The 23747-nt window shown below is 42.3% G+C and overlaps 1 protein-coding gene across 3 annotated transcripts in view; it reads left to right on the top strand.

The window, feature by feature from the left end:
• LOC117448970 (synaptic vesicle glycoprotein 2B-like) overlaps nt 1-23747 on the top strand; it is a 66995-nt gene that overhangs the window by 25101 nt on the left and 18147 nt on the right. For 2 of the 3 annotated variants that reach the window (XM_034086265.1, XM_034086263.1), the window contains 7 exons: nt 13269-13449; nt 14995-15146; nt 15835-15968; nt 16326-16415; nt 19246-19359; nt 21475-21563; nt 21841-21916. In XM_034086265.1, coding sequence (XP_033942156.1) covers nt 13269-13449; nt 14995-15146; nt 15835-15968; nt 16326-16415; nt 19246-19359; nt 21475-21563; nt 21841-21916 — 836 coding nt within the window. The remainder of the gene's footprint in view (nt 1-13268; nt 13450-14994; nt 15147-15834; nt 15969-16325; nt 16416-19245; nt 19360-21474; nt 21564-21840; nt 21917-23747) is intronic. The other variant, XM_034086264.1, reaches the window with a different exon arrangement.

Genomic DNA, 23747 nt, shown 5'->3' with positions numbered 1-23747 from the left:
GCATTAACATGCAGAAAACCCAATCCTTGCCTACAGCTAAACTCATTCGGAGTTGGCAAATGATGCAGGGAAGCAGAGAAACACTCAGGACCAGGGTTCATGTTAACGTTACCAGAGAGTAAAAGCAGTAACAATATTAACAGTCTGGAAGATGATTTTTTCACATGGGCTCTGGACGCGTCGCTCCTCAGGGGGGCGGGGCTGCTCCGATCCTTCGAAATTAGCGAGTCCAGAGTAAAAAGGGCATACGGGAGAGCGCATTTCGTGCCATGAAACGTCAGCTTTTGGTAAAAACTATCCGATAGAGTCAGCGCTCCAGAGGTTCCACCATCCGAATGTCCGAAGTGAACAGAGATATTGCTGGGAGGCAATCAGTCAGTTTTGCCGACATGCGGGCTGACAATTAATCCCAGGAAAAAAGGGAACACAAGTGTAGCTTTAGGCAACATTGTGCCTTAACACACCCAATTCAGGATCCGCAGCTCAGGTCAACCAGCCCCCGACAGCACGGCAGGACAGACAACAATCCAGAGTCCGAAAGAGCGACAGCTCAGGCAGAGAGCAAACAATCCAGTCACAGCGAGGCACCGGCACAAAACAGCCCAAACACTTACGCTTTTAAAACGTTTTTAAAAGCGCAGCAGACCAATTTAAAAACGGGTCTAAAAGGCTAATTAAAAATTCTAAAATGTCAGTATGCACAAGAAGAACGAGAATGAGACAAACACTAACAGAGACAGAAACAAATCAACGTCCTGCCATCTTGGAACACACACCTGTGTGGCAGCAACAATCTTCCTCACTCCACCGGGAACACGACAAGCCTTCCTTCCACACACTTTGACCTTTCCTGAGGCGTAAGGAGGCGCCTGCACACGGGCCTGATGGCACTTTTGCAAAGCCTGATTGAATGACTCTGGGGCCTCTGATGCATAACAAAGGCCAAATCATGCTGGCCAAAGAGCTCTTTGTAACATCTGCATATTATTTTCATCCCCAAAATACCAGGGACTGCCAAAGAGACACCAGCCTTGACCAGTCCTTTACCACCAACACAGCACAGCTTGACATTACTTTTCCACCAAGCTCAACTTCTAGCTCCAAGTAGGAGCAAGTAAGTTCTTCTAATTAGTGTCTACAGTTTGCCTATTGAGCCGTTTTGAGCGATGTGGGTCAAGCCCCATCAAGCCCCTGTCTCTCACTGTCTAAGTGAATGGGTGCTGTAAAAACTACACTGTGCATGCTCAGAGTCTTTTTCTATTCAATGTGTGCGGCAACAAATTAATCACCATAGGGGCACTGTGCTGACATACCCACCAAACGTCATCTCACATAATTCAGAGCTGATTGGCTTTAAGTATGTGTGCCGAGAAAAGTGTGGTGTGTGAAGAGGAGATGAGAGAGCTGCAGTGACGCGTCCTAAAACCCGGAAGTAAGCTGCGCATGGCTTCCCTCGAGAAAAAAGCAATGAGATTTCTCCATAGGATTTTCGTAAATAGCTCGAAGTAAGATCTGTATTTGTAAACCTGAAGAGTCAGTGCCAGTGCCTCACCAGCCATGAACCTCACTGCAGATGCGTAACCTCTGGAGTCTAAGGGTATTTTCTCGATTTGTAGATGTTTTCTTAAATCACCTTTTTAAATGTTCTAACATGGCACCCCATGTGTTGCATATCAAAATGTTCAGGACAATCTCTGGTATTGCTATATATGCAAATTACTCACCTTAGAGCACTCTTTGATGAGATAAGTAGCTCAAAAGCTTAAAATTTGACATCCGATTTTCCGAAAATCTTCAAAACTCTTGTGAAAACACAAATGTACTCATGTGATCGAATTGTTTTGGTGTTTTAGATTTGGTTACCAAAGTTTTAGGATCACAAAAGCAGTGAAATATTTGAATTACACTGTATATAAATGTGTTATTCCAACACACTCTCACTCCCTAAGCGTCCAATAGCGACGTTTGGTCAGTGTCCGTGGCGTCCAATTGTGACGCTCCTAGGCTCCTTCAGCGTCATAAAGGGACGCAAATAGCTTTCAACTGATTGCAATGTATTCCCATCTGCGTCAGGATTTGACGCTCATGGAAGCACGGCATTCGTTTATGTCGGCTGCCCTTAAAGGCAATGTGAGCGTCCATTCCCATTAGATAACGGAGAATTGTACACCCGGAAGTAAGTATTCCTCTTACTGTCGATTGATTTTACAGTGATATCTGCACTACTCATCGACTAAAAAACACCAGATTGTCCTTGTTAATTACACAACATTGATTGGTTTAAATTGTGTGCAATGCTTTTGTATTTTTCCCCTTCGATTCGGAGAAACAAATATTTTTTCTGAGTAAAGGATGGCAGAAGACACTACACTACCCAGAATCCCCAGCTATCGTTTGGACTACACCATGTGCTCTGTTTGACAAACCCCGTTTTTTTCACCATTCATTCCGATGGCTGGCGTCTATGTCACATGATCTTCACATTTCTCCCTGCAGAAAAAGAAAACATGGCCGAACTTCGTTTTATTCTCGGTGGAAAATGTCTATTTTAAAGTTAGTTTGGCCATTAAAATGCGTTTTGATGTCATTTGATGCGAGAAATATGAGTTGTTATTTCAGATTATGTGTGCAGTGGATGTACATGATCTTTAGTTTGCTAGTTATTACGAAGATTACTTCAGGAAATCGCGACGTTTTCATTGTTACCAAGGTGGATGCTAGGGACACTGCTATCGATATTATTTCTGTTATGTTGTGTAACTGTTTAATGGTGTTATCTTTATTGCTACCCCTTTCCCCGTCAATGTATAGTGTTGGTCCACAGCCTAAACATATTCATTTAACAAAATCCGCATCTAAAGATAGCCTACGTTATTTTCCCCTGTGCAATTCCAGTCTCACATCTCACAGCACATCGTCATTAACAAATAGCGGAAACAGCCCGAAAACATTTAAAAAAAAAAATAATAATATTTTATTCCGAGTGTGCTTGCTTTTCTCTTTGAAAGTCATCACATAACGGCATTGTAATACACGGTTCGGCTGCATTACATATTACATATCTGCCGTAGTTCTGTATTTATAGAGCCCTGGTGAGAAGACCTCTCGACAAACATGAGGAACTGAAAACGTGACGTGGATCATAAATATATCAGCCATTAAACAACATCTTACATTTATTTTCACACAATACGTCTCCTTGCAGTATCAACACTAATTCGGCTCACTTTTATATTTGATCCAATTGGTAGATAGGCTGTATTTACATCATACAGGTGCACAGCTGATATGAAGGGACACCTGGTGGTTAAAGCATGTTATTGAATTTAATTATTTTTATTATTAGATATTAATAGGATCCCTATAAAGTATATTCATTACTCGTTATTCTCTACTAATAGTTAATTAAAGACTGTATATAATGACTATTTTGCACATCCCTTTCAAGATTTCAAGATTTTCTAAGGTTTATTGACATATAGGCCTACACAACTATGGTGTAGTTCTGCATTAAATGAAAAACTTGGGTTGCAGGTTCCTCAATAGTGCATTACAAGACATCTATCAATATGTGTGCATACCTCCAGCAATGTTAACTATGTTGAAGCACTTATTTTAACTGATGTTATACATAATGTATTATACTCTTATAAGATGTATGTAGATATTTCATCTCCGGCCTTGTCAGGTATTGAACAATCAATAAATAAAGAACACAGAATTGTTGAATATAAAACACAGAATTTGTGTGATTATACTAAATGATTTTCAAATAAACACAACTGCTTATTTAACTGTTACACATGCTGATGTAACGCAAATGTTCCAACTTGGGATCAATAAAGTATATCTTATCTTAAGCTGATCGATGGCTACTGCCATATTTGCAAAATGTGCCTCTGAACCTTGACAAGTACATGTTTCAGGTTTATCAATTAATGTAATGTAATGTTATCCCAGGGGTCACAAACATAAGACCAGCTGTTAAATAAAGCTCTTCTGACCTTAGCTGGCATGTGTGTATATATATTAATACTGCCCATTATGAGCACAAGCAATTTTCACCCATTTATTAATTATATGTTTTAAATGTGAGTGTTTCCTGTCCCCTAAACCTCCAGGGATGTACACAGTTTAATACTGGCAACTTCTTATTATGGGAAATACGAAAACGTCTTTTAAAACTACAACTCCCAGTAGAGACGTGCCATAGAGAACATGTTGCGAAACAGAATAGCCAGCATGTGTAGTTCTGGGGACGGGGTGGGGAAGTGGGGGACGAGGTGGACCCGTTCAAATCCAGTTTTGGACAGTCTGCCATGGTTCCATCCCATTTCAAGTGCTGTTCGAGAATCGGCTTAACCCGGAGCACACTCTCCAATCACAGAGCTTGAGGACTATCACGGGGTTTGTCAAACAGAGCACATGGTGTAGTCCAAACGATAGCTGGAGATTCTGGGTAGTGTAGTGTCTTCTGCCATCCTTTACTCAGAAAAAATATTTGTTTCTCCGAATCGAAGGGGAAAAATACAAAAGCATTGCACACAATTTAAACCAATCAATATTGTGTAATTAACAAGGATAATCTGGTGTTTTTTAGTCGATAAGTAGTGCAGATATCACTGTAAAATCAATCGACAGTAAGGGGAATACTTACTTCCGGGTGTACAATTCTCCGTTATCCAATGGGAATGGACGCTCACATTGCCTTTAAGGGCAGCCGACATAAACGAATGCCGTGCTTCCATGAGCGTCAAATCCCGACGCAGATGGGAATACATTGCAATCAGTTGAAAGCTATTTGCGTCCCTTTATGACGCTGAAGGAGCCTAGGAGCGTCACAATTGGACGCCACGGACACTGACCAAACGTCGCTATTGGACGCTTAGGGAGTGAGAGTGTGTTGGAATGGGCCCTAAGTGCCCCAACACTTTTGTACATATAAAAACGCCACTGAACACAGCGGCTGGTCTTCGTTTCACCACGTAGGAAAGCAGCAGAAAGTCGACTGGAGTTAAAGAGAGCGGACCCTATATTATCCTTCAGCGCTGCGATGCGTGCATGGCTTCCTTCTGCAGGTAACGGGTGATGCACTCTGGCAATTGGTAACATATTTTGCAACCTTATTCCTAGTGTGCCACTGGTTACGGTACCGTACATGTAAAGAACCGCTGTTTATTGAATCTATAAAACGGTATATACCTATGACTTGAAGTGGTGAAGAGGGTGCTTAATGTTGGAGGGTTACTACCTAACACTTTATTTATAAAGGTGACTGCTGACTACTGAAGGAAGAAACTTTTCCTGTATCTGTTGTTTTAAGGTGTAATTGTCCTTTATGCTATATAGTCGACCGCAGGTCATGGAGAGTAATAAAGGTATCCGTAGACCTTTCCATGAGTACATAGATGCGGGCTTGCATACATACAGTATCACTCCGCGGCCGCACCACATCAGTAACGTCCTGATAGTATATGTGCGCGGCACTATATACTACATAGGGGAGAGCACACACACCCCTCGGGAGCCCTCGAGGTGCTCAATGACATTTTTATTTTCAGCCATGATAGCAAATAAGTAACGTAATAATGAATGACATTCTTATACCTGTAATCAGGGTTCGAGTTATAAACTGAGCTCTATGCGCACGCACGCACGCACGCACGCACACACACACACACACACACACTCTGGCAGTCAAGGGAGAGTGAATGATTTCCAGTTAACTGCTGCAGTAATTAGCTAATGGGCAGTGAGGATGCTATAAATCTGTGTGTACTGCCAACTGTAGCTGTTTGAAGGATCTGTTATGTGCAGGGTGTGAGAGAGTCACATCTCAAGGTTTGCAGTCTATGGGGTCTTTGAGTAGAGCAAGTGAGGGAACAATATTTGGAGTTGAGAGGAGAACACAGATCCAAAGAGGGGGAGGAGTAAAGAGGGAAGGGTGAGGAGATTAAACACATTGTCCAACAAAATGATCCGTTTCTATCTCCATCACTCACCATGTGTTCCTTACATACTAAAAGAAAATGTTGGCCTCCATTGTGGATGAATACAAATTGTACAGACTCTTACACGACTCCAGTCTCTCCCAAACCCACGCATTGCTTCCAAAACTTTACTATTTAACTTTTTAACATGTTCACATTGAACAGTCTCACTCTGCTGCATTGACGCCTCTCATCAGTGTGTATAGAACTTGAATTAAACTGCATACGTTTGTGTGAGAGATTGTCAACTGATGGTGTGAAACACTGCCCCCATTTACTTCCCCCATTAATATAAAGACAAAGACAAAGATAACAGAGAACAGGAGAGAAAAAAAACAGAGCAGAAGAAGGGGGGGGGAGTACAAGAGAGGAAATCAGGATAAACAGCAGGATAAACAAGGAAGGTGCGGGAGATAGTAAGAAGTAGGGAGGAAATATCAAAGGTCACATGTCATGGCCATTTCTACTGATCATATTTCCATTGTTGAGGTCTACTAGAATAGATGTATATTGTGCAATTTTCCAAAATCGCATTGGTTTCTCACACAGCATCTCTGTATAGCATGTGTATTCACTCTCTGTCCTACAAGGCTTGTTGGAGCTCCTGCCCCCCCCCTCCCTGTGAGCCCAGTGTGCTCTGATTGTTGCTGCTCGCAGCTGCCGCACGGAGCGAACAGGTTTCTGGGTCGGCGATACAGCGAGAACAAGCTAAACTCATCCTGAGCACACACAAACACTCACAGCCGCAGTAAAAACAATAAGTGTGGCTTGATATTGAGTAAGAAAAAGGTTTATAGCGCTGTGAGAATGGGTCTGCGGAGAGCATTTCTCCGCCATCCCAACTTGTCTATTACCAGCGTTCAGGGAGCTCTATGCAAGTCAATGGGGACTCCCTGTTAGTGGGATCCTGGTGTGTGAGGTAGGGGTTTCACCAACTAATCGACTAGTCGACTAGTCGACTACCTTTACCACTAGTCGGCGCTGTAGGCCCTAGTCAACTAGTCGTGAACAAAATGGAGGTGAACGAGGTGCCGCAAAATGCTCCAAAAAACGTCCGACATTCATATGTATGGCAGTACTTCAAAGAAGACGTAACCAACTCCACAGTTAAGTGTCAGTTGTGTACATCTGTACTAAAGTACAACAAAAATACTTCTGCTATGCGCAACCACCTAAAAATGAAACACCCGCTGCCGACAGCTAGCACTAGCAGTAATGCTAGCAGCACCAGTGAGCAACGGACCGCCGTCAGCACAGGACAGAGACAGACGAGCATTATTGATTTTTCCAAGCGCCCCGTTACGGACAAAAGAAGACCGCAGATAACAGACTTGCTTATCAACTTTGTCGTCAAGGATGTTCGACCACTTTCTGCCCTTTCCGGAGAAGGCTTCAGGGACATTATGAAGTTTTTCGAGCCAGGCTATAAGATCCCGTCACATGCTACACTTTGGAGCAACATCATGCTACAGTACAACACTGTGAAAGCGAGGATTGCCAATGAGATGAAAGATAAAAGTGTCTCACTAACAACTGATCTGTGGACATCTTGCACCATGGATCCATACATCACCATAACTGCCCACTACATCACAGACACCTGGGAGATAAAATCCAGAGTGCTGCGAAGTTCGCGGAGGACAGCGAATAATGTGTTTTGCGCAATGGATTTACGTGGCATTTAAGTTTGCAAGTTTTTTGCTGTACATTTTGGTGAGTCCAGTTACCGTTTATTATTTACGAAGTCACTGTTTGTTATGTACTAAGGCACTGTTTGTTATTTACTCAGCCATGTCACACAAATTTAAAATAAAATACAGTTGAACACCTCTCTTTGTGTGTCTTTATTATGACGCAACGACTAGTCGACTAGTCGACTGCTATTTTGAAAAATAGTCGACTAGTAAATATTGGTAGTTGTGAAACCCCTAGTGTGAGGTGCTCCGCGGATTGGTCCATTTGGGCCAATACGGTCGTTTGTTGTTGATTTGGGTATTCACACGTCACAGAACCCAGGAAGAAAACAATGGAAAATGAGAAATCCCCAACGAGGCGTTCTGGGGCAGCATAGACAGGTCTTTTCTGTGTTAGTGTTTTACTCCCTACAGCAGGGGTCGGCAACAGGCGGACCGCGGTCCGGATCCGGACGCCGACCTATACGGACCCGGAGCTATAATCAATACATTAATAGGGGATTTTTCGGCGCCTCCCGCTTTTTTAACGCTGATTTGGGTGAAATCTAGACCGCAAAAATAATTAAACAAGCGAGGACCTGTTTTTCCTGGCCAAGGACAGGTTCCTTGAACACAACACGAGCGTAATGTGTCTTCACGTGGTATATGTCTCGTCTGAAAGGAGTGCTGACAGAGAGCACCGGAACGCCGCTCCAGCCCTTAAAATATTGTAGTACCCATAAGGAGCCGTATACATGCCGCAGTGTTTGCGTGGCTGTGTCTTTAGTTGTAAGCACAGTGGCGATCTGTTGTTATTAGCATCTGGTTAGCTAGCTATGCTAACGAATTTAAAACGCTTTTCTACAACCAGGTGGAAGAGAGCTCTCTCCTGAGAGACTCAAATAACCTCAGCTCAGTGAGGTTAAGGCACACCTTGATATGATCATTATAGTTATTAATGAGACTAAATGAAAAACAGGTATAAAATACTATATGACAGTAACAAAAAAGTTGTTAAAAATAACAAGAATAGAGTTTTAAAGGGGAGTGATTTGTAAAATATCCAAAAAGAAAAATATGCTTACAGTTCTGTTTCATATGGGTGTTGAGAGATGTATCCATAGATCTCTTAATGTTGCTCTCAAAGTGTACCAGATTGATGCTTTAACTTCAATATTTAAAAAAAAAAAAATCTTCCCGGGGGAGCATGCCCCGGACCCCCCTAGAGGAGGTTAGGCCCCCCCCCCCCCCCCCCACTTAAATCATGTTCACATGGATAGGATACTAAATACATTTGCACACATCTTGTGTCCATATCTTTCTGTTTTGGTGGTCATGCCACACCGTGCACGTGCATGCATGCGTGAGTCATGGTGAGATATCTGGATTAAGAGGTTGCTTTTTATTTGCACAGCATGAAAGAAAGGCCAAATTAATGGGCTGTGATTTTAGTTTTTTTAAGCAGAGGTTGAGTTCAATCATTTGTACGGCCCTTGGAGGATGTTGTAAAAATTGAAAGGAAAAAGGTTCCCCACCCCTGCTGTAAATAATAATAAAAACCCTTGATTTATAACATCTCTGTCTCCTATTGATCTGAATAGAATAGCCAGTTAATTGGAGCATTATAGCACAGGACTTTGTCAGATGGTATATTACGCTGTTTTTTTTCTGCTTCGAATAGTTCTCTCTTTTTTCCCCATACCTGTGTTTGCATCACTGTAACCAATGAGCACCTGCATGTGTGTGAGAATGGCCCTGACTCCATGTCAGCCCAGATTTACAAACTCCTGGCAGGACAAGCTCCAGCTCAATTCTCACACTGAATTTAAAAAAAGTGAGTGAGGGACTGCAATATAAGAGGGAAAGAAAGAGAAACTTTAAAACTGTTCAATTGTTATGATGTGTAAAGACTGATATTGTTCTATAACCGTCTGAAACAGTTAAGTCATGATGTGAAACGGTTAAGGAGTCGTGGTGGAGTCACGCTTTCTGGTGAGATCAGGTTGTTCATAACACACAAGGGGTCGGGTAATAACCGGAAAAGCATGACATGGGCCCTTTAAGAGATATAAAGTAGTAGACAAGTGGAGAGGAGATTACGGCCCGTCCACACAGCGGCGTGCACTGACGCTTGCCGGCGGGCGTGTCTGAAACTCGACCAACAACCAATCACATGAATCTCCCGCCCCTGACACACAAGCAGCGGTTTGATTGGCTAGAGCTTGTACTGGCATATGATTCGATTGGCTGACGCCTCTCCCGAGGCGTCAAAAGTTGAACATTGCTCAACTTTTGCAGCGAGCCACGCCAGCTACGCTCCACGTCGCTTCCCACGATGCATTTCGGCTAAAAGTGACGTCACCCCATTCAAAGTGAATGGGGGAGCGTCAACGCACGCCGCTGTGTGGACGGGCCGTTAGAGAAGAAAGTGCTCTGGGCAGTTCTTCTTCTTTGTGACTATCATCAGCATTATATCCAACCCCCCCCCCACCACCACCAGACTCAGCAGCAGATGGGCAGAGAAACAAAATCACTCCTGCTCACTCTTCTACTCCACCCCCCTCAGTTTGATACAGCGCTGTATTTTCAAAAACACTTTGAGTCAGCATGCAGCCGGAGCGATCGATCCTGACCTTGGAGAGAGCTGTGCAGCGTTTCAGCGACAGTAGATATCAGCCTGTTGGTTACAGCCGTCCCTGCTAGGACTGGTATCAAGGGTGTGCATTTTGAAGGTTTTCATGTGTTTCAAAAAGTTTATGTTAATGGTTTTTATAATTTCCGACCCGATATGATGAGTCACAGAGTCAGCTGTTCCCTGCTGCATGGCCATCTGCACACTGAGGTGTAGTGTTACATGCTCGCCGTCTCTGGCAGCAGTGGGGGGGATATTCAGAAGCAAGCTGCTCCTCAAGTACTTGAAATGTTAAGGCAAAAAGAGTGCTGACATCATACGGCGGTATGGTCTAAGTCTAAGACCTCCGTGTATGTTAGTTAACCCGACTTTTGGAAAGAAAATGAGAGGATGAAAAAATGGCAAATACAGGCAGGGTTGCGGTTGAATTAACAAAATATCAGATCATCTTTCCTGACTACTGTCCCTTAACCTCGATGAGAAACTGCATGGGGTTAAGGAAAGATGTGAAGGAGAATGTATCAGGATTTATGAAAAGACAAAAGCAGTGCTAAGAGAAGGTGACTGCACTACTTACAGGCAACGTGATTATGATGCGTGAGTGGATCTTATTGATGTGCGTCTGCCATGGGAAAATAACAGTTGTCCATAGGGTTGCCTATACAAAGCACATCTAGATATGTTGCCCAATGCGCTTTGTTTGATTTTTGATGCGCACTGTATGAACGTTCACAACATTGAAAAGTATATTGAAGTAAAAAATGAAAGTGAAACCAAATGGTTGCTCACACTCACGATCACCCTTTTGTTTTATCTATTTATTTCAATTAAATAAAACGTTCTGCAATATAAACATCACTTGCTAGGTGTACACATCGATCCCTATGCATATCACAATTCAAACATGTTGAAAGAGTTTAAGAAACCCCACAAAAATCAGTAAACTGAGTAAAATAAAATGAAATATAGACTTGATTCATTTTACAGTAATTAGCGTAACGTTAATTTTATTTTATTTATCCTTTATTTATCCAGGAATGTCCCATTGAGATACAAGATCTCTTCTTCCAGGGAGTCCTGACCAACACGGCACACAACAAGTTTCAACATAAAACAAAGGCATTAAACAAAAAAAACATACAATTCAAATATAAATACAGAAGGCCATTTGTGCAGTGGCAAGAAGCATAATCACATCAGCAATAGCATCAGGTAAAACAGTTACATGTTTCATGAAGGGCTAATCGTAGCATACCTTTAAAAGCATTTACAGTAGGAAGTGCCTCTAGACAAAGTTTTACTTGCAGCGTATTCCATAATAGTATTCCTTAATAGGTTGCCTTTATCTTTAAAATCTTGTTAATGTTCAAATATATAAACACTTTGGGAAGTTATGGCATTAGATGGAAAATGTTCAATTAGCACAGTAACTCACATGATACGCATTTCTCAGTCACGATCGGTTGTTTTTCCTGAATGTTGTGTCCCGGTAAATATTGCGGATGCAAGGTATTCTGGGACAGCATTTTCTCCTTTCTTTTGTAAGGAAGGTCCAGTGTATCCCAAGATAAAGGAAGTTATAAGGGAAGCGTTGAAGCTCCTTTCCTATCGTCTCCAGAATCCTAACAGTTCATTTCACGGCTGACACTGAACAACTTTCCAGTCACTTCACTCTGTTAGGGACCTTCGTAACCAAAATGGATGATTTGACCACAACCCTGGTGTTTATTTGAGTACCTAGAGGGGGTTTACTTTGCAGTAAGATTAGATACACCTTTATTCATCCCTGTTATAAATGTCAGCAATGTGTCCCTATTCAGTTCAAGCTTCTAAATGAGGCAACACAAAGCTTTCAGTAAAGACTGTCACATGAAATAAATGCATTATTATTATTATTATTATTATTATTCAGCAGGTGGAAAGGTTAATCATGTTTAAACACTAGCAGGACATCATTTGTCTGTTCCCCCTGAAATTAGCCTAAAAATAATTTGGAAAAATACATATTTTTCAATCTTCCTGCTATGGTTAATTTGGTTGGATTCAGACCATTCAGACCCAAACATAACTTTGATAGGTTTAAGGTTAAAAAACGAATTTAAGGCAAACTCAGTACTTTGATAGTTTAGCGAACATCTAAATTAACTAAGTCATGTAATGGGACATGAACATACTGTAAGGGAAACTTCTGCAGCAATGGAGAGTCAGGACTCAGAGAGACACGGGAGAGTTGGAGCTTTGATGTCAAACACTGATGCTTATTACAAGTATCGGCCGGAGAAATTTAGCCCTGCCGCACAACAGCCAGAGGTTCTGACTGCACCGGTGGGTTGCCATGTCAAATCTGAATCCTCTCTCTCGATAGACCTTTTAACTAGCTTACATATTGGGGGGCTGACGTAAACATTCTGGGAACACTTGGAGATAGCCCCACATCTGGAAACACTGGATCACCTGTCTGTGGTGCTTAGAAACCAGCACTCACACAGTCATAAAAACCCTCCGTGCCCGATAGTTGACCTGATAATATCAACAATAGCTGACGCCTCCCATTCCTTAAGACGGATAACAGACTCAGGGTTGGTCGTAAACGTCCCCACACAGAAAAGGTTAGATTCCTAGGAGTAAGACAAAATGAATCACTAACACATTAATGTGTTACAGTATATATAATATGGTTGAGGTTAGAGAGCAACCATGGCCATGCTTTCAAAAACAACACATGGACTGCTGGTTGAAAATGAGAGTTGAACAGCTGTCTCCTGATGGCAGCTGTCTGCTCAAATGTAATAAATGTTCCATCTGGAAGAATAAAGTTGCCAAACTGGAGACAGAGTTCTGTCTGATTAAAGGGGCAACAGAAGCTAGCTAAGCTAATTACCATCTAACAAAAGTTATCATGCAGCTGACACTATAGTTTTTTCAGATTTGTCATATCTTTATACAATTCCACTTTTCTTGTTCTCTGTGCAGGTCTGACCGTCTTCCTGAGCATGATGGTGGGAGCGTTCCTGTGGGGGGGTCTAGCAGACAAAGTGGGCCGGCGGCGCTGTCTGATCGTTGCGTTAGCTATAAACTGTGTCTTTGCCTTCCTGTCCGCCTTCGCCCAGGGATATGGCTTCTTCCTCTTCTTCAGGGTGCTGTCTGGTGTTGGGTAATACACACACACACACACACACACACACACACACACACACACACACACACACACACACACACACACACACACACACACACACACACACACACACACACACACACACACACACACACACACACACACACACACACACACACACACACACACACACACACTCCTTCTCTTACTGAGTTGAACGTTTTATGTTTCCACTCCAAGCAGGACCCGCGTAGTCTTAAGATGGTCTTAATAATACATACTTAATATGTAATGTTTGTAGAAGCTAATGCTTATTGTTAACTTAACAACCAGGCTGTATTGTGTAAGGTTTTCATTTGAACATAAACATTTGTAATCATTCTAAATCACAAAATCATTGTGAAAGAATAGTATGTTCTCTTCCAGAGACATACATATGTCAAGCCTGTTGTTGAAACACTGTTCCCTAAAAAACAGAGTTTCGATCTTTAGAGAGGGCTGTGGGCGGGATTTTAAATCCATCAAAGTATTAACATCCCCCAATGCAACCAACATCTATACTTCAGCACAGTTTACATTTGTTTAAATCAATTTTTCCCAAATAAGTTCAATATTTGTAATCCCTAAAAATGTGATAATCAGCGTAAAAGCATGTGGGTTTTCTCCTCAACCCAAACCTTTCATAAAGAGGTGCAGAGCACATCAGCTGGGTGTCCTACATGTAGACAGGCTCTCCTTTGTCTCCAGAACGCATTCACCTTAAGCATGTCCTGGTGTTGGAGTTCCCCTTTGCTCAACCAGAGCCCCAGATGTGTAACATGTCCTATTGCAACGTCTTTCAAAGGCTTTTTAATAGATACATCATCACCTCCACACCGTGCATGCAGAGTGTGTTAGGGTGTTATTGCAGTTACACAGCAGAGTGTTCTCACTCAGACGCACTGTAGTCCACAGGGACACTCGGGCTGAGCAATGAGGTCACATCATGAGCTCAGCAGAGGATGTGATGCAGAACAGCTCGCCTTATCAGCAGATGTCATGTGTCCTGCATGTGTGTGCCACACAACTGCACCCACATGTCATCATATTAACGCTTTTCAGTGAGTGATTCTGGCACGTTATTCAAGCTGAGTTCACACTAGAAATCTCTTATTTCCTCCTAGAGAAGCAAAGATGTACATACAGGATGTTACAGGCAGGTACAGGAAGGCAGGCTATGGGTGACACAATCCAGGTCATGGTGCAGCAGCTGAAGGAGACCTGGGGGAGAAGTCTGAGGGCCTCTGGTGGACAGTTAGGGAATGACAATGATAGGGTTCAAGGTGTGGGAGTGTGCCTGAAGACGAAGAGAGTCAGAATGTGACGACTAAAGCACTTTCTGTTTGCTACAACATGACTTTTGGCACTTCTCGTAATGCTTGAAATAGGATCTGTTCTGTCATTGCAACATTTGAATAAGTGGAAATACTTTTACAATGAAACATTTGTATGTTGTTTATAGTTCAGTGGTCAGCTAATACATCTTAAGGTATTAGTTGTAATTATTACTCTTTCTCTGTCATTATTCCTCTGTTCTCTCAGTATTGGTGGCACAGTGCCCATCGTGTACTCGTACTTCTCCGAGTTCCTCCAGATGGATAAGAGAGGCGAGCATCTGTCCTGGTTGTGTATGTTCTGGATGATCGGAGGCATCTACGCTTCCTTCACCGCCTGGGGAATCATCCCCAGATATGGTAAGATCTAAAGAGCTTAGTCAGCTCAATAGACAGCATAGTAATGCTGCTGGATAGGAAAGCAGCTCGTTGCAGCTTCATGGATACTTTCCTAATACTTGGGTTCCACCCCAACATGAGTCATTTCATAGACAGAGTGAAGGAGGTGTTCACTGTTCTTTTCTCAATGTAAAATGGACAACATTCAGTATCTCTTGCAACATATTCTCAGGAAGCAGACAGGTTGAGAAATAGTTTAGTCAAAGACTAGTGACTTTAAAGTGTCTGAGTTATGCAGTTATTTACTTAACGTTTCAACACCTAAAGGAAAGAAAAAGGAATACAGACAATGGATGATTTCTCTAATCTCAAACAATACATCCTTTCTGTATGCTATAACCACTTGAACGTTGCCATGGCTACTCACTGGGCAGCCTTTTGGGGTTTGTGTGGCCATTTAAACATGGAGTTCTCCTCCTGACAAACTGCCAGTCTGGAAAGTCTGTGGACAACATTCTTCAGGAAAACATGTTGTTGGACATGCACTGCTCCCCAACTAGTGTGTGTGTGTGTGTGTGTGTGTGTGTGTGTGTGTGTGTGTGTGTGTGTGTGTGTGTGTGTGTGTGTGTGTGTGTGTGTGTGTGTGTGTGTGTGTGTGTGTGTGTGTGTGTGTGTGTGTGTGTGTGTGTGTGTGTGTGTGTGTGTGTAGGCTGGGGGTTCAGTATGGGCACAGAGTTCCAGTTCCACAGCTGGAGGGTGTTTGTCCTGGTTGCAGCTCTTCCTGCTATCTCCTCCCTGGTCGGTCTCACCTTCATGCCTGAGAGCCCCCGCTTCCTGCTGGAGGTGAGACTGCACACATCTTCATTCTACTCTAACACAGGACCAGCAACACCCATATGATGTCAAACAAACAATGTGTTACACATTTATACTTGATTGTGCATTGCTTGATATTTGGTTATACCACGGTGGCAAGGCATACTTGCAGTAACCTCGGTTCAGCGAGTGTTCTCATTGCTGTGTGTGTGTGTGTGTGTGTGTGTGTGTGTGTGTGTGTGTGTGTGTGTGTGTGTGTGTGTGTGTGTGTGTGTGTGCGTGCGTGCGTGCGTGCGTGCGTGCGTGCGTGCGTGCGTGCGTGCGTGCGTGCGTGCGTGCGTGCGTGCGTGTGTGTGTGTGTGTGTTTGTGTTTGTGTTGAGCAGACAGCCAAGCACGATGAGGCTTGGATGATCCTGAAGCAGGTCCATGACACCAACTGGAGGGCCAAGGGACAGCCAGAAAAAGTATTTACTGTGAGTACACATTGAATATGCATTTAACAAGCTGCTAATATATTATTTTGATATGAGAAAATGTTTAGCATTCCAAATCTTTGCAGTTATACTTCTCCTGCTCTTCCCTATTGATATTGATATGTTACCAAGCTAGTGTACATCGTCTCAAAGGAGGGAACGTGAAGATTCATTTGCGATGCGGCCCTGCACTCTTTATGTTTGTCCTGGCAATACATCTGAAATAAAACGTGCTTAATTGACAATTACCGAGAGTGCTCTATCCTGGCTGAAATCCTACCTCACCAACAAACACCAGTGCCATGTACGACGAAGCCAGTTCAACAGACCCTGGATATGTTTGAGTTACCTGGCTTAACTAACCCTAACAAACGCGCTCTCGCTAAGCGGCCCTACGACGCTGGTTATCAACTCAGTCACTCAACCCAGGGTTTCTCTGTCCAGCTGAGAGCACGTTCACGTGAAAGGGGCGGGGTTAGCAACATTTGACCAATCACAAACAGGGACAAGCGTACTGAGGCAGCGTCATACTTCATTAATGAAAAGTAAACTATCATGTTAGACAAATATGAAGAAGTTAAACTTTAAACATCCATGACTTAAACACTTTATCCAGGATAAAAGCAACATAGTTGCACCTGCAAGGTGAATACAGAACAGCTGAATTAAGTGTTTGAATTCGCACAATAACAGGTTTATGATATCACTGCCCCATCTAAGAAACGAGTGGATCTGACTTTAATTACATTTGACTCGAGTGTTTCGTCAACTTAATGTGTTGCTTAAAATAATACTTCTGCATACAGTATGTGACACTGTACAGTAAGTGTTGCACGGCCAGATACGGCTCAGCTGACTCAGATAAGGAAATATATTATATATATTATGATGTGATATGAATGATAATGGGACACGTCTGCACTCACAGTGCCGTGGACTGTACGTAATGTTACTTTGATCCGGTTACTTATGTTGTGGCAGATATTTAAGAAAGCTTTCTTAACGCTAATGTAATAATAGTCAGATTGCTCTGAAGATGGAAGGTGATATTCTATTAATGTTCACGTTCACACAGTCAGTTGATTTTTGCCGGCCGTCTTTCCTGCAACGTCAGTTTAAACTGTATTTTTCTTTATCCTGTAATATGACTTGATAGCTTTAAACTCCGCAAACAGAGCTCTGATTGGTCAGCAGGCGGTGCTTTCACTGAGCTCCGGTTAGATTAAGTGTTCAGCATCAGTTACCATGGAGATCTATCCCGGTAAGAAGTGAACCAGCGTCGTAGGACTGAAAACTCAGAGTTAACCCTGAAGTTACCTCGCTAATCGCAAATCCTGCTTCGTAGTACAGGCCACAGTTCATCCATATCAATATCTGCACTTCCTCCACCACCGCTCTGTCCCAAGGCGTCCCCCAGGGTTTGGTGCTTGGTCCCCTCCTGTTCCTCCTCTACATGCTCCCCCTTGGTAAAAATAATCCGTCGACAAAGCCTTCACTTCCACTGCTATGCTGATGACATCCAACTTCACATCTCCAAAAAGACATCGCAACCCAACTCCAGACTCACCAACCGTCTCTTAGAAATCAAATCCTGGATGCAAACAAACTACCTTCGACTGAACAGCGACAAATCAGACATCATCATCTTTGGCCCCACATCCCAGAACTTCAACCTCACTCTCGACAACTACACTCTAACCCCTCCCCCTCACATCTGCAAGTAATTTTTGACAGCCGGTTATTTTTATGCAATTCTAAGTCTGTTTAGAGTCTAGCATGGAGATATATTTATATCAACCCTTTAAAATAGGTGATAATAACACATGTATTCTGCCTGCAAAACACTGCATGATTATTTTTCAAACTGGATGGCATTACTTTACATTACAGTTAGCTGACGCGTTTATCCAAAGCATTAGCTTAAAGCGTTATTTAGTCTACCCCCGAATAAGCTAGCAGGACATTTTGCAGCATTATATTCCTCATGTTTTCTAGTTTCATATCATCCCAGGTCAAAAATGTATTCCTGCTTTAGAATGAGCCCACTAAAGGCTCTAAAAGAGAGGTGGTTGCCTGCACGATGGCCAGTCACATTTTTAAGAGGTTAGACTAGAAGGAATAAATGATAGCTGAATTCCATTTAGCTCTTTCAGTTTCAAGGTCATGGCAGTGTGCAAACTTTCTCAATGTGGCACTGTCAGGGCTAACTCGGACACCTGAATATACACATTGTTCAAATTAGTGGTAGCATTGGTGGTATTCATGTGAAAGTGTCTGCTATGGAAATTCAGCACAGCAAATGAAGCAGTGTAGAACACTTTCTTCATCTTCTGGTGACATTTAAAACATGCATATAAACAGGTACAGATAATAGTGTTACACTGCTGCTACCCACAGACACAGTATAGGCACTGTATCTGGTCATTTCCAGTCATTATTCACATCATTTTTTCAAATTGAGATTAATTGAGAGGTGGTCAATCCAATAGTGTCCAATTGTGTGCACCCGTAAAAGGGCCTTAAGTAGGATTCAAGCTGACAGTAAGCTAATGATTGGAAGTAGCTTGTTCTACAATTAGGCGTATCAACATTTCTGACATTATGAGTCTATAACAATATGAGTGTTCTGGTACATGGTTTCTTCCAAAATGTTGAGGTTGATAAAGGGTAAGTCAAACATTCCACATCCTAGAGATGTTTGTAGTCTCGTGGTTAATGAAGGGAGCTTGAGTTGTGTTGAATTGAAGCCCAAAAAGGCAGCAGGTCCACCAGGAGAAGCCTCTTTGACAAATAGGTTCTTTTTAACTCTCATTAATTTATATATTTTCAGGTGACTCATATCAAGGCACCTAAGACAGCAGAGGATGAGTTTATTGAGATTCAGAGCGCTACAGGAACAGCTTTACAGCGATGGGCTGTACGCTCACTCACACTCTGTAAACTGGTAAGTACTGCACACACAATAGTGTAGAGATAAGATCTGAAACATGTTGGTCCAGCGTTAGGTTAAGTATGTGCAGAGTACATACAGTCCTCCACTAGCTGTAGCTTGACAGCTGTGATGCATGTACATTCTCTCTAGACTGTTGACCACAGTAGATAAGCTATGATAGCCTCCTTCCTATTTGACCCCATTTACACGGGAGCGCAAACGGACCGAATTTGTTATCAAAAAAGTCTTCCGTTCACACGCATTCGGCTCATTTAACGTGTCCGTTCACACAAGACTACTGGAAACGCTGTAGTACATATGCCGGGCCTGTAAGTGGCGCTGGACTTCTGCCACAAAATACACCAAAAGCAGCGAAGAAGATCCCCGAGCATGGTTGCCATGGTTGCCCTTCTGTTTATTCTCCGTTGTGGATTTAGCAACATGTAGTTCATGTAGTTCTCCATGTCCACTTGTTGCTGATGGTTGTGTTAGAGGAGCTGTAGATTGTGCACTAACATCTGTAGCATGGTCAGTAGCAGTAGCAGTAGCTACTGACCATGCTACAGCAGTGAGCAGCAGAGGTGGGGAGAGGCGGGGCTAAGGCTTCATCCTTATCAGGAAATTATCGTATTGGGCGTACACACTGAGCCGTTTGGCCCAAGCCCCCAGGAAATGCGCCGGACTCAGATGGAAATATTCGTGCTGGCCAAACGGCGGTACTGCACATCCGCTTGGTTGCCAGGCCCGGAAACACTTTTTCCCATTGACTTACATGGGGAAAGAGTGGTCTGTAACTCGTTGGATAATTTTTTTTAAACTAAATAAACCACCCAGTATGAACGTTTGTATAGCTCTTATTAAAAACATTCGTTCCTCAAGTTGTAAAAATGTGCTAATAACGTTATTCTGAGAGTTATTTCCCTCGGCATTATGAACGCGCATCTAACCCACGGGACCGCGCTGCCCGGCACGTTCATGTTACGTGTTCAGTACTACATGAGTTTCTCTTTACCCATGGATGCACAATAACAACGGACCCATATCGCCTTACTGCCAGCCCACGGAGCTGTAATAATGGATATATTGCACATGTTTGCTGTAATTCATCATTTGTAAAATATTATACTACATGGGCTGTATGATGTAAATCTTGTACCGTAAATGTTGTATTAAATAAAGTTAATATTACCGACGTAGATTAACGTTCCTGTAGCTTCTTATTGCACTAACAAGCTTATTGCACTGTGTGTATATATATATATATATATATATATACACACACAGTGCAATAAGCTTGTGCAATAATTATTTCATGCTAAATGGAGCTCTGTTGGATATCACTAGATCCTGTTACAGCGTAATATAAGTACATAACGATTAATGTGTACATTAGCATAATTACTAGCTAGCCGCTAGCTGCTAACTGCATAATAACAAGCCATTACCATGCTGTCATGAACGCACGGTGCTGTTAAGTGTACGCAAATTGACATGCTTGATGTGAACGAGCATGTTGGTTAAAGTTGCGCATGCGCTATGAGCGCACATACGGGTACTTCTCAGGCATGCTGGGTAATCGGTGACGTTTCACTCTCTCAAAAGTTGGGCCGTTTTATCATCATGCGCTAATGAGCAACTCTCATAGGAATGAATGAGGCCCCGCCTCCCACGCTGTATCCAGTTCTTATTATACATCCATGGTTTGGCCCCCCAGAGCGTTCCGTCCGCAGATCTATCCACCTGGGGACCGGTTATCGTTTGCGGGGTCCGTTTCTGCGGTTCCGTTACGGCCTCGTGTGAACGAACGGGCTATACGCGAGAGAAAAGTAGCAGATACAACCCGTTTCGTTCTCGGGTAAACACCGCCTTAGACTTTTGTCTAAAATGCTATTGGTACATTTTATATTTCAATTAAGTATTGTAATTCTGCAACTTCTAACGGTCAAAATGCAACACAACTTCAAATAGCTTTAGGCCATTGTTCTATCCTGAAACCAATACAAATGGGTTTCCCCCTACTATCTCTAAAACAGAAACGCTCTCTGATATCATATTGTGATGATCATTTTGCAGTGTGCTTACTGTGATGTAGCGTTGTTCACGGCTGTGTGTGGATGTTTGTCCCAGGTGTTGAAGAACGTGGCATCACTCCTGTCTGCAGAGCTGAGGTTTGCTACGCTCTTCATGGCCATCATCTGGTTCTGTATGGCTTTCAGGTAAGTTAACCATGTCATGCATTACATCATCACCCAGTCTATAAGAAACAGATTTAACAGATTTAAAACGAGTCACACTTACATGGTAGAATAACTCGAAGAGTAAGGCTATGACAAATTATAATTTTTAAATAATCATTAATATAATAACTCAAAAACATTTATTAAGCAGAGGATTATCTGTCTTATAACTATGTGATACAGAGTGCAGCTTCATTCTGGTTGTTGTTTGCTCCTGTTATTGATTCAGTGTTTTACATTCTGCATTTTGTCACAGTTACTATGGCCTGTCTGTTTGGTTCCCTGACATGATCAAACACCTTCAGTATGAGGAGTACGAGTCCAAGGTCAAGGTAAGGTCAACAACAGCTCATGGAACTCATGACAAAACAGATCGTTTTGTCCTGCTTTTGTGACGGCAATATATACATCTACACTAATAAATATGAAGGTAGATATGGTGCAAAATGCGAGAGTTTGTAAAACCTGATGTGAGCACTTGCAGAAAAAAAAATCTGAGCTTGTGTGCATACATTTACACTTGTATAACATATCCACGTATCTGTGAACCAAATTTGAAGTCACAGAAGAAAAAAATTCTAGCTTGTAGAAAAAAAATCAACTTAGTGATGAAACTTGCAGACACATTTATATTTTTAAAATATATTTTCCATTACAACTACAACTCAAATTAGTCATTACAACTTCACGAATCTGCTCTGTGGCAGTATAAACCGACAAATCTGCAGCCTTGACTTTTGCTACACTTCTTGCGATGAATGTGTGATGAAAGTAATTTTCACCTGTAGATGTGGAGGGAGGGAGTGAAGGGGCGGAGCTATCAGAACGACGAGGCGCAAGCTCGGGTCAGTCACACACAAGTCACAGCCATTGTCTGTCGCTGATTTTCTCCCCAACGGCGCAAAAAAAAACAGTATGCATGATGTTCAGTAAACGACCAGTCAAAATCGAAGGATCCAACGTGTTTTTAAACGGAGCAGAAACAGAACTAGTCTCCCACTTCAAGTATCTTGGAGTCATACTGGACTCAAACTTGACTTTTAAGAAACACATTAAGAAAGTATCAAATACTATTAAATTCAACTTGCAACATTTTAAACAAATTAGACCCTTCTTAACTGTCAATGCTGGAAGTCATACCTCCACTGTTTGATTCTATCCATACTGTTCTACAAGCTGGTCGTTTGCTTGTGCCACAAACCTTAAACCAGGGGTGGGGAACCTTTTTCCTCTCAAGGGCCTTTTCAAGTTTTCCAACATCCTCCGATAGCCGTACAAATTATTGACCTCTGCTTAAAAATACTAAAATCACAGCCCATTCATTTGGCCTTTTTTCCATGCTGTGCAAAGAAAAAGCAACCTCTTAATCCAGATATCTCACCATGACTCGCGTATGCATGCACGTGCAGGGTTGTGGCATGACCACCAAAACAGAAAGATATGGACACAAAATGTGTGCAAATGTATTTAGTTTCCTATCCATGTGGACATGATTTAAGTGGGGGGGGACCTAACCTCCTCTAGGGGGGTCCGGGGGGATGGTCCCCCGGGAAGATTTTCTTTTTAAATGTTGAAGTTAAAAGCATCAATCTGGTGCACTTTGAGAGAAACATTAAGAGATCTATGGATACATCTTTCAACACCCATACAGATGTAGCACTCCAAATCAGACTCAAATGGGTGTGTCCCAGTCAAAAGCCCAGCGGATGCCAGTGGCTGGGGGTGTTGCCAAATTGCTAGAGGGCGTTGCCCAATTTCCCCATTTGTTCAATTACAGGATTTAACCATGAGATGGCGCTTCATTCACAAAATACACAAAGACAACTGGGTGTTGTAGAAACATCAATATTTTAGGTCAAATAAAGTATATACTTTGCTTTATGCAGTATATTTCTTGTAATATTGTTGGGGTGTTTTTACACAGTACAGTAGATTAAAGTAAATCAATTTATACATTAAGATGAGATAAGATGGACCTTTATTAATCCCGTGGGGAAATTCAGTAGTTCAAACAGCAACAGGGTGAGAGTGAAAAACAGGACAGCAAAGATTCACACAGATTAATACAATCAAAAATAAGATGAGCGATACAAATAATAATAATGAGAAACTATGAAATAAGAAATTAATAAAACTATCATATCATATATTATAATGTATTGT

Source organism: Pseudochaenichthys georgianus, chromosome 7 (genome assembly GCF_902827115.2).
Source record: "Pseudochaenichthys georgianus chromosome 7, fPseGeo1.2, whole genome shotgun sequence".
Classification (NCBI taxonomy): Eukaryota; Metazoa; Chordata; class Actinopteri; order Perciformes; family Channichthyidae; genus Pseudochaenichthys; species Pseudochaenichthys georgianus.
This window is presented reverse-complemented; position numbering and strand designations above follow the sequence as displayed.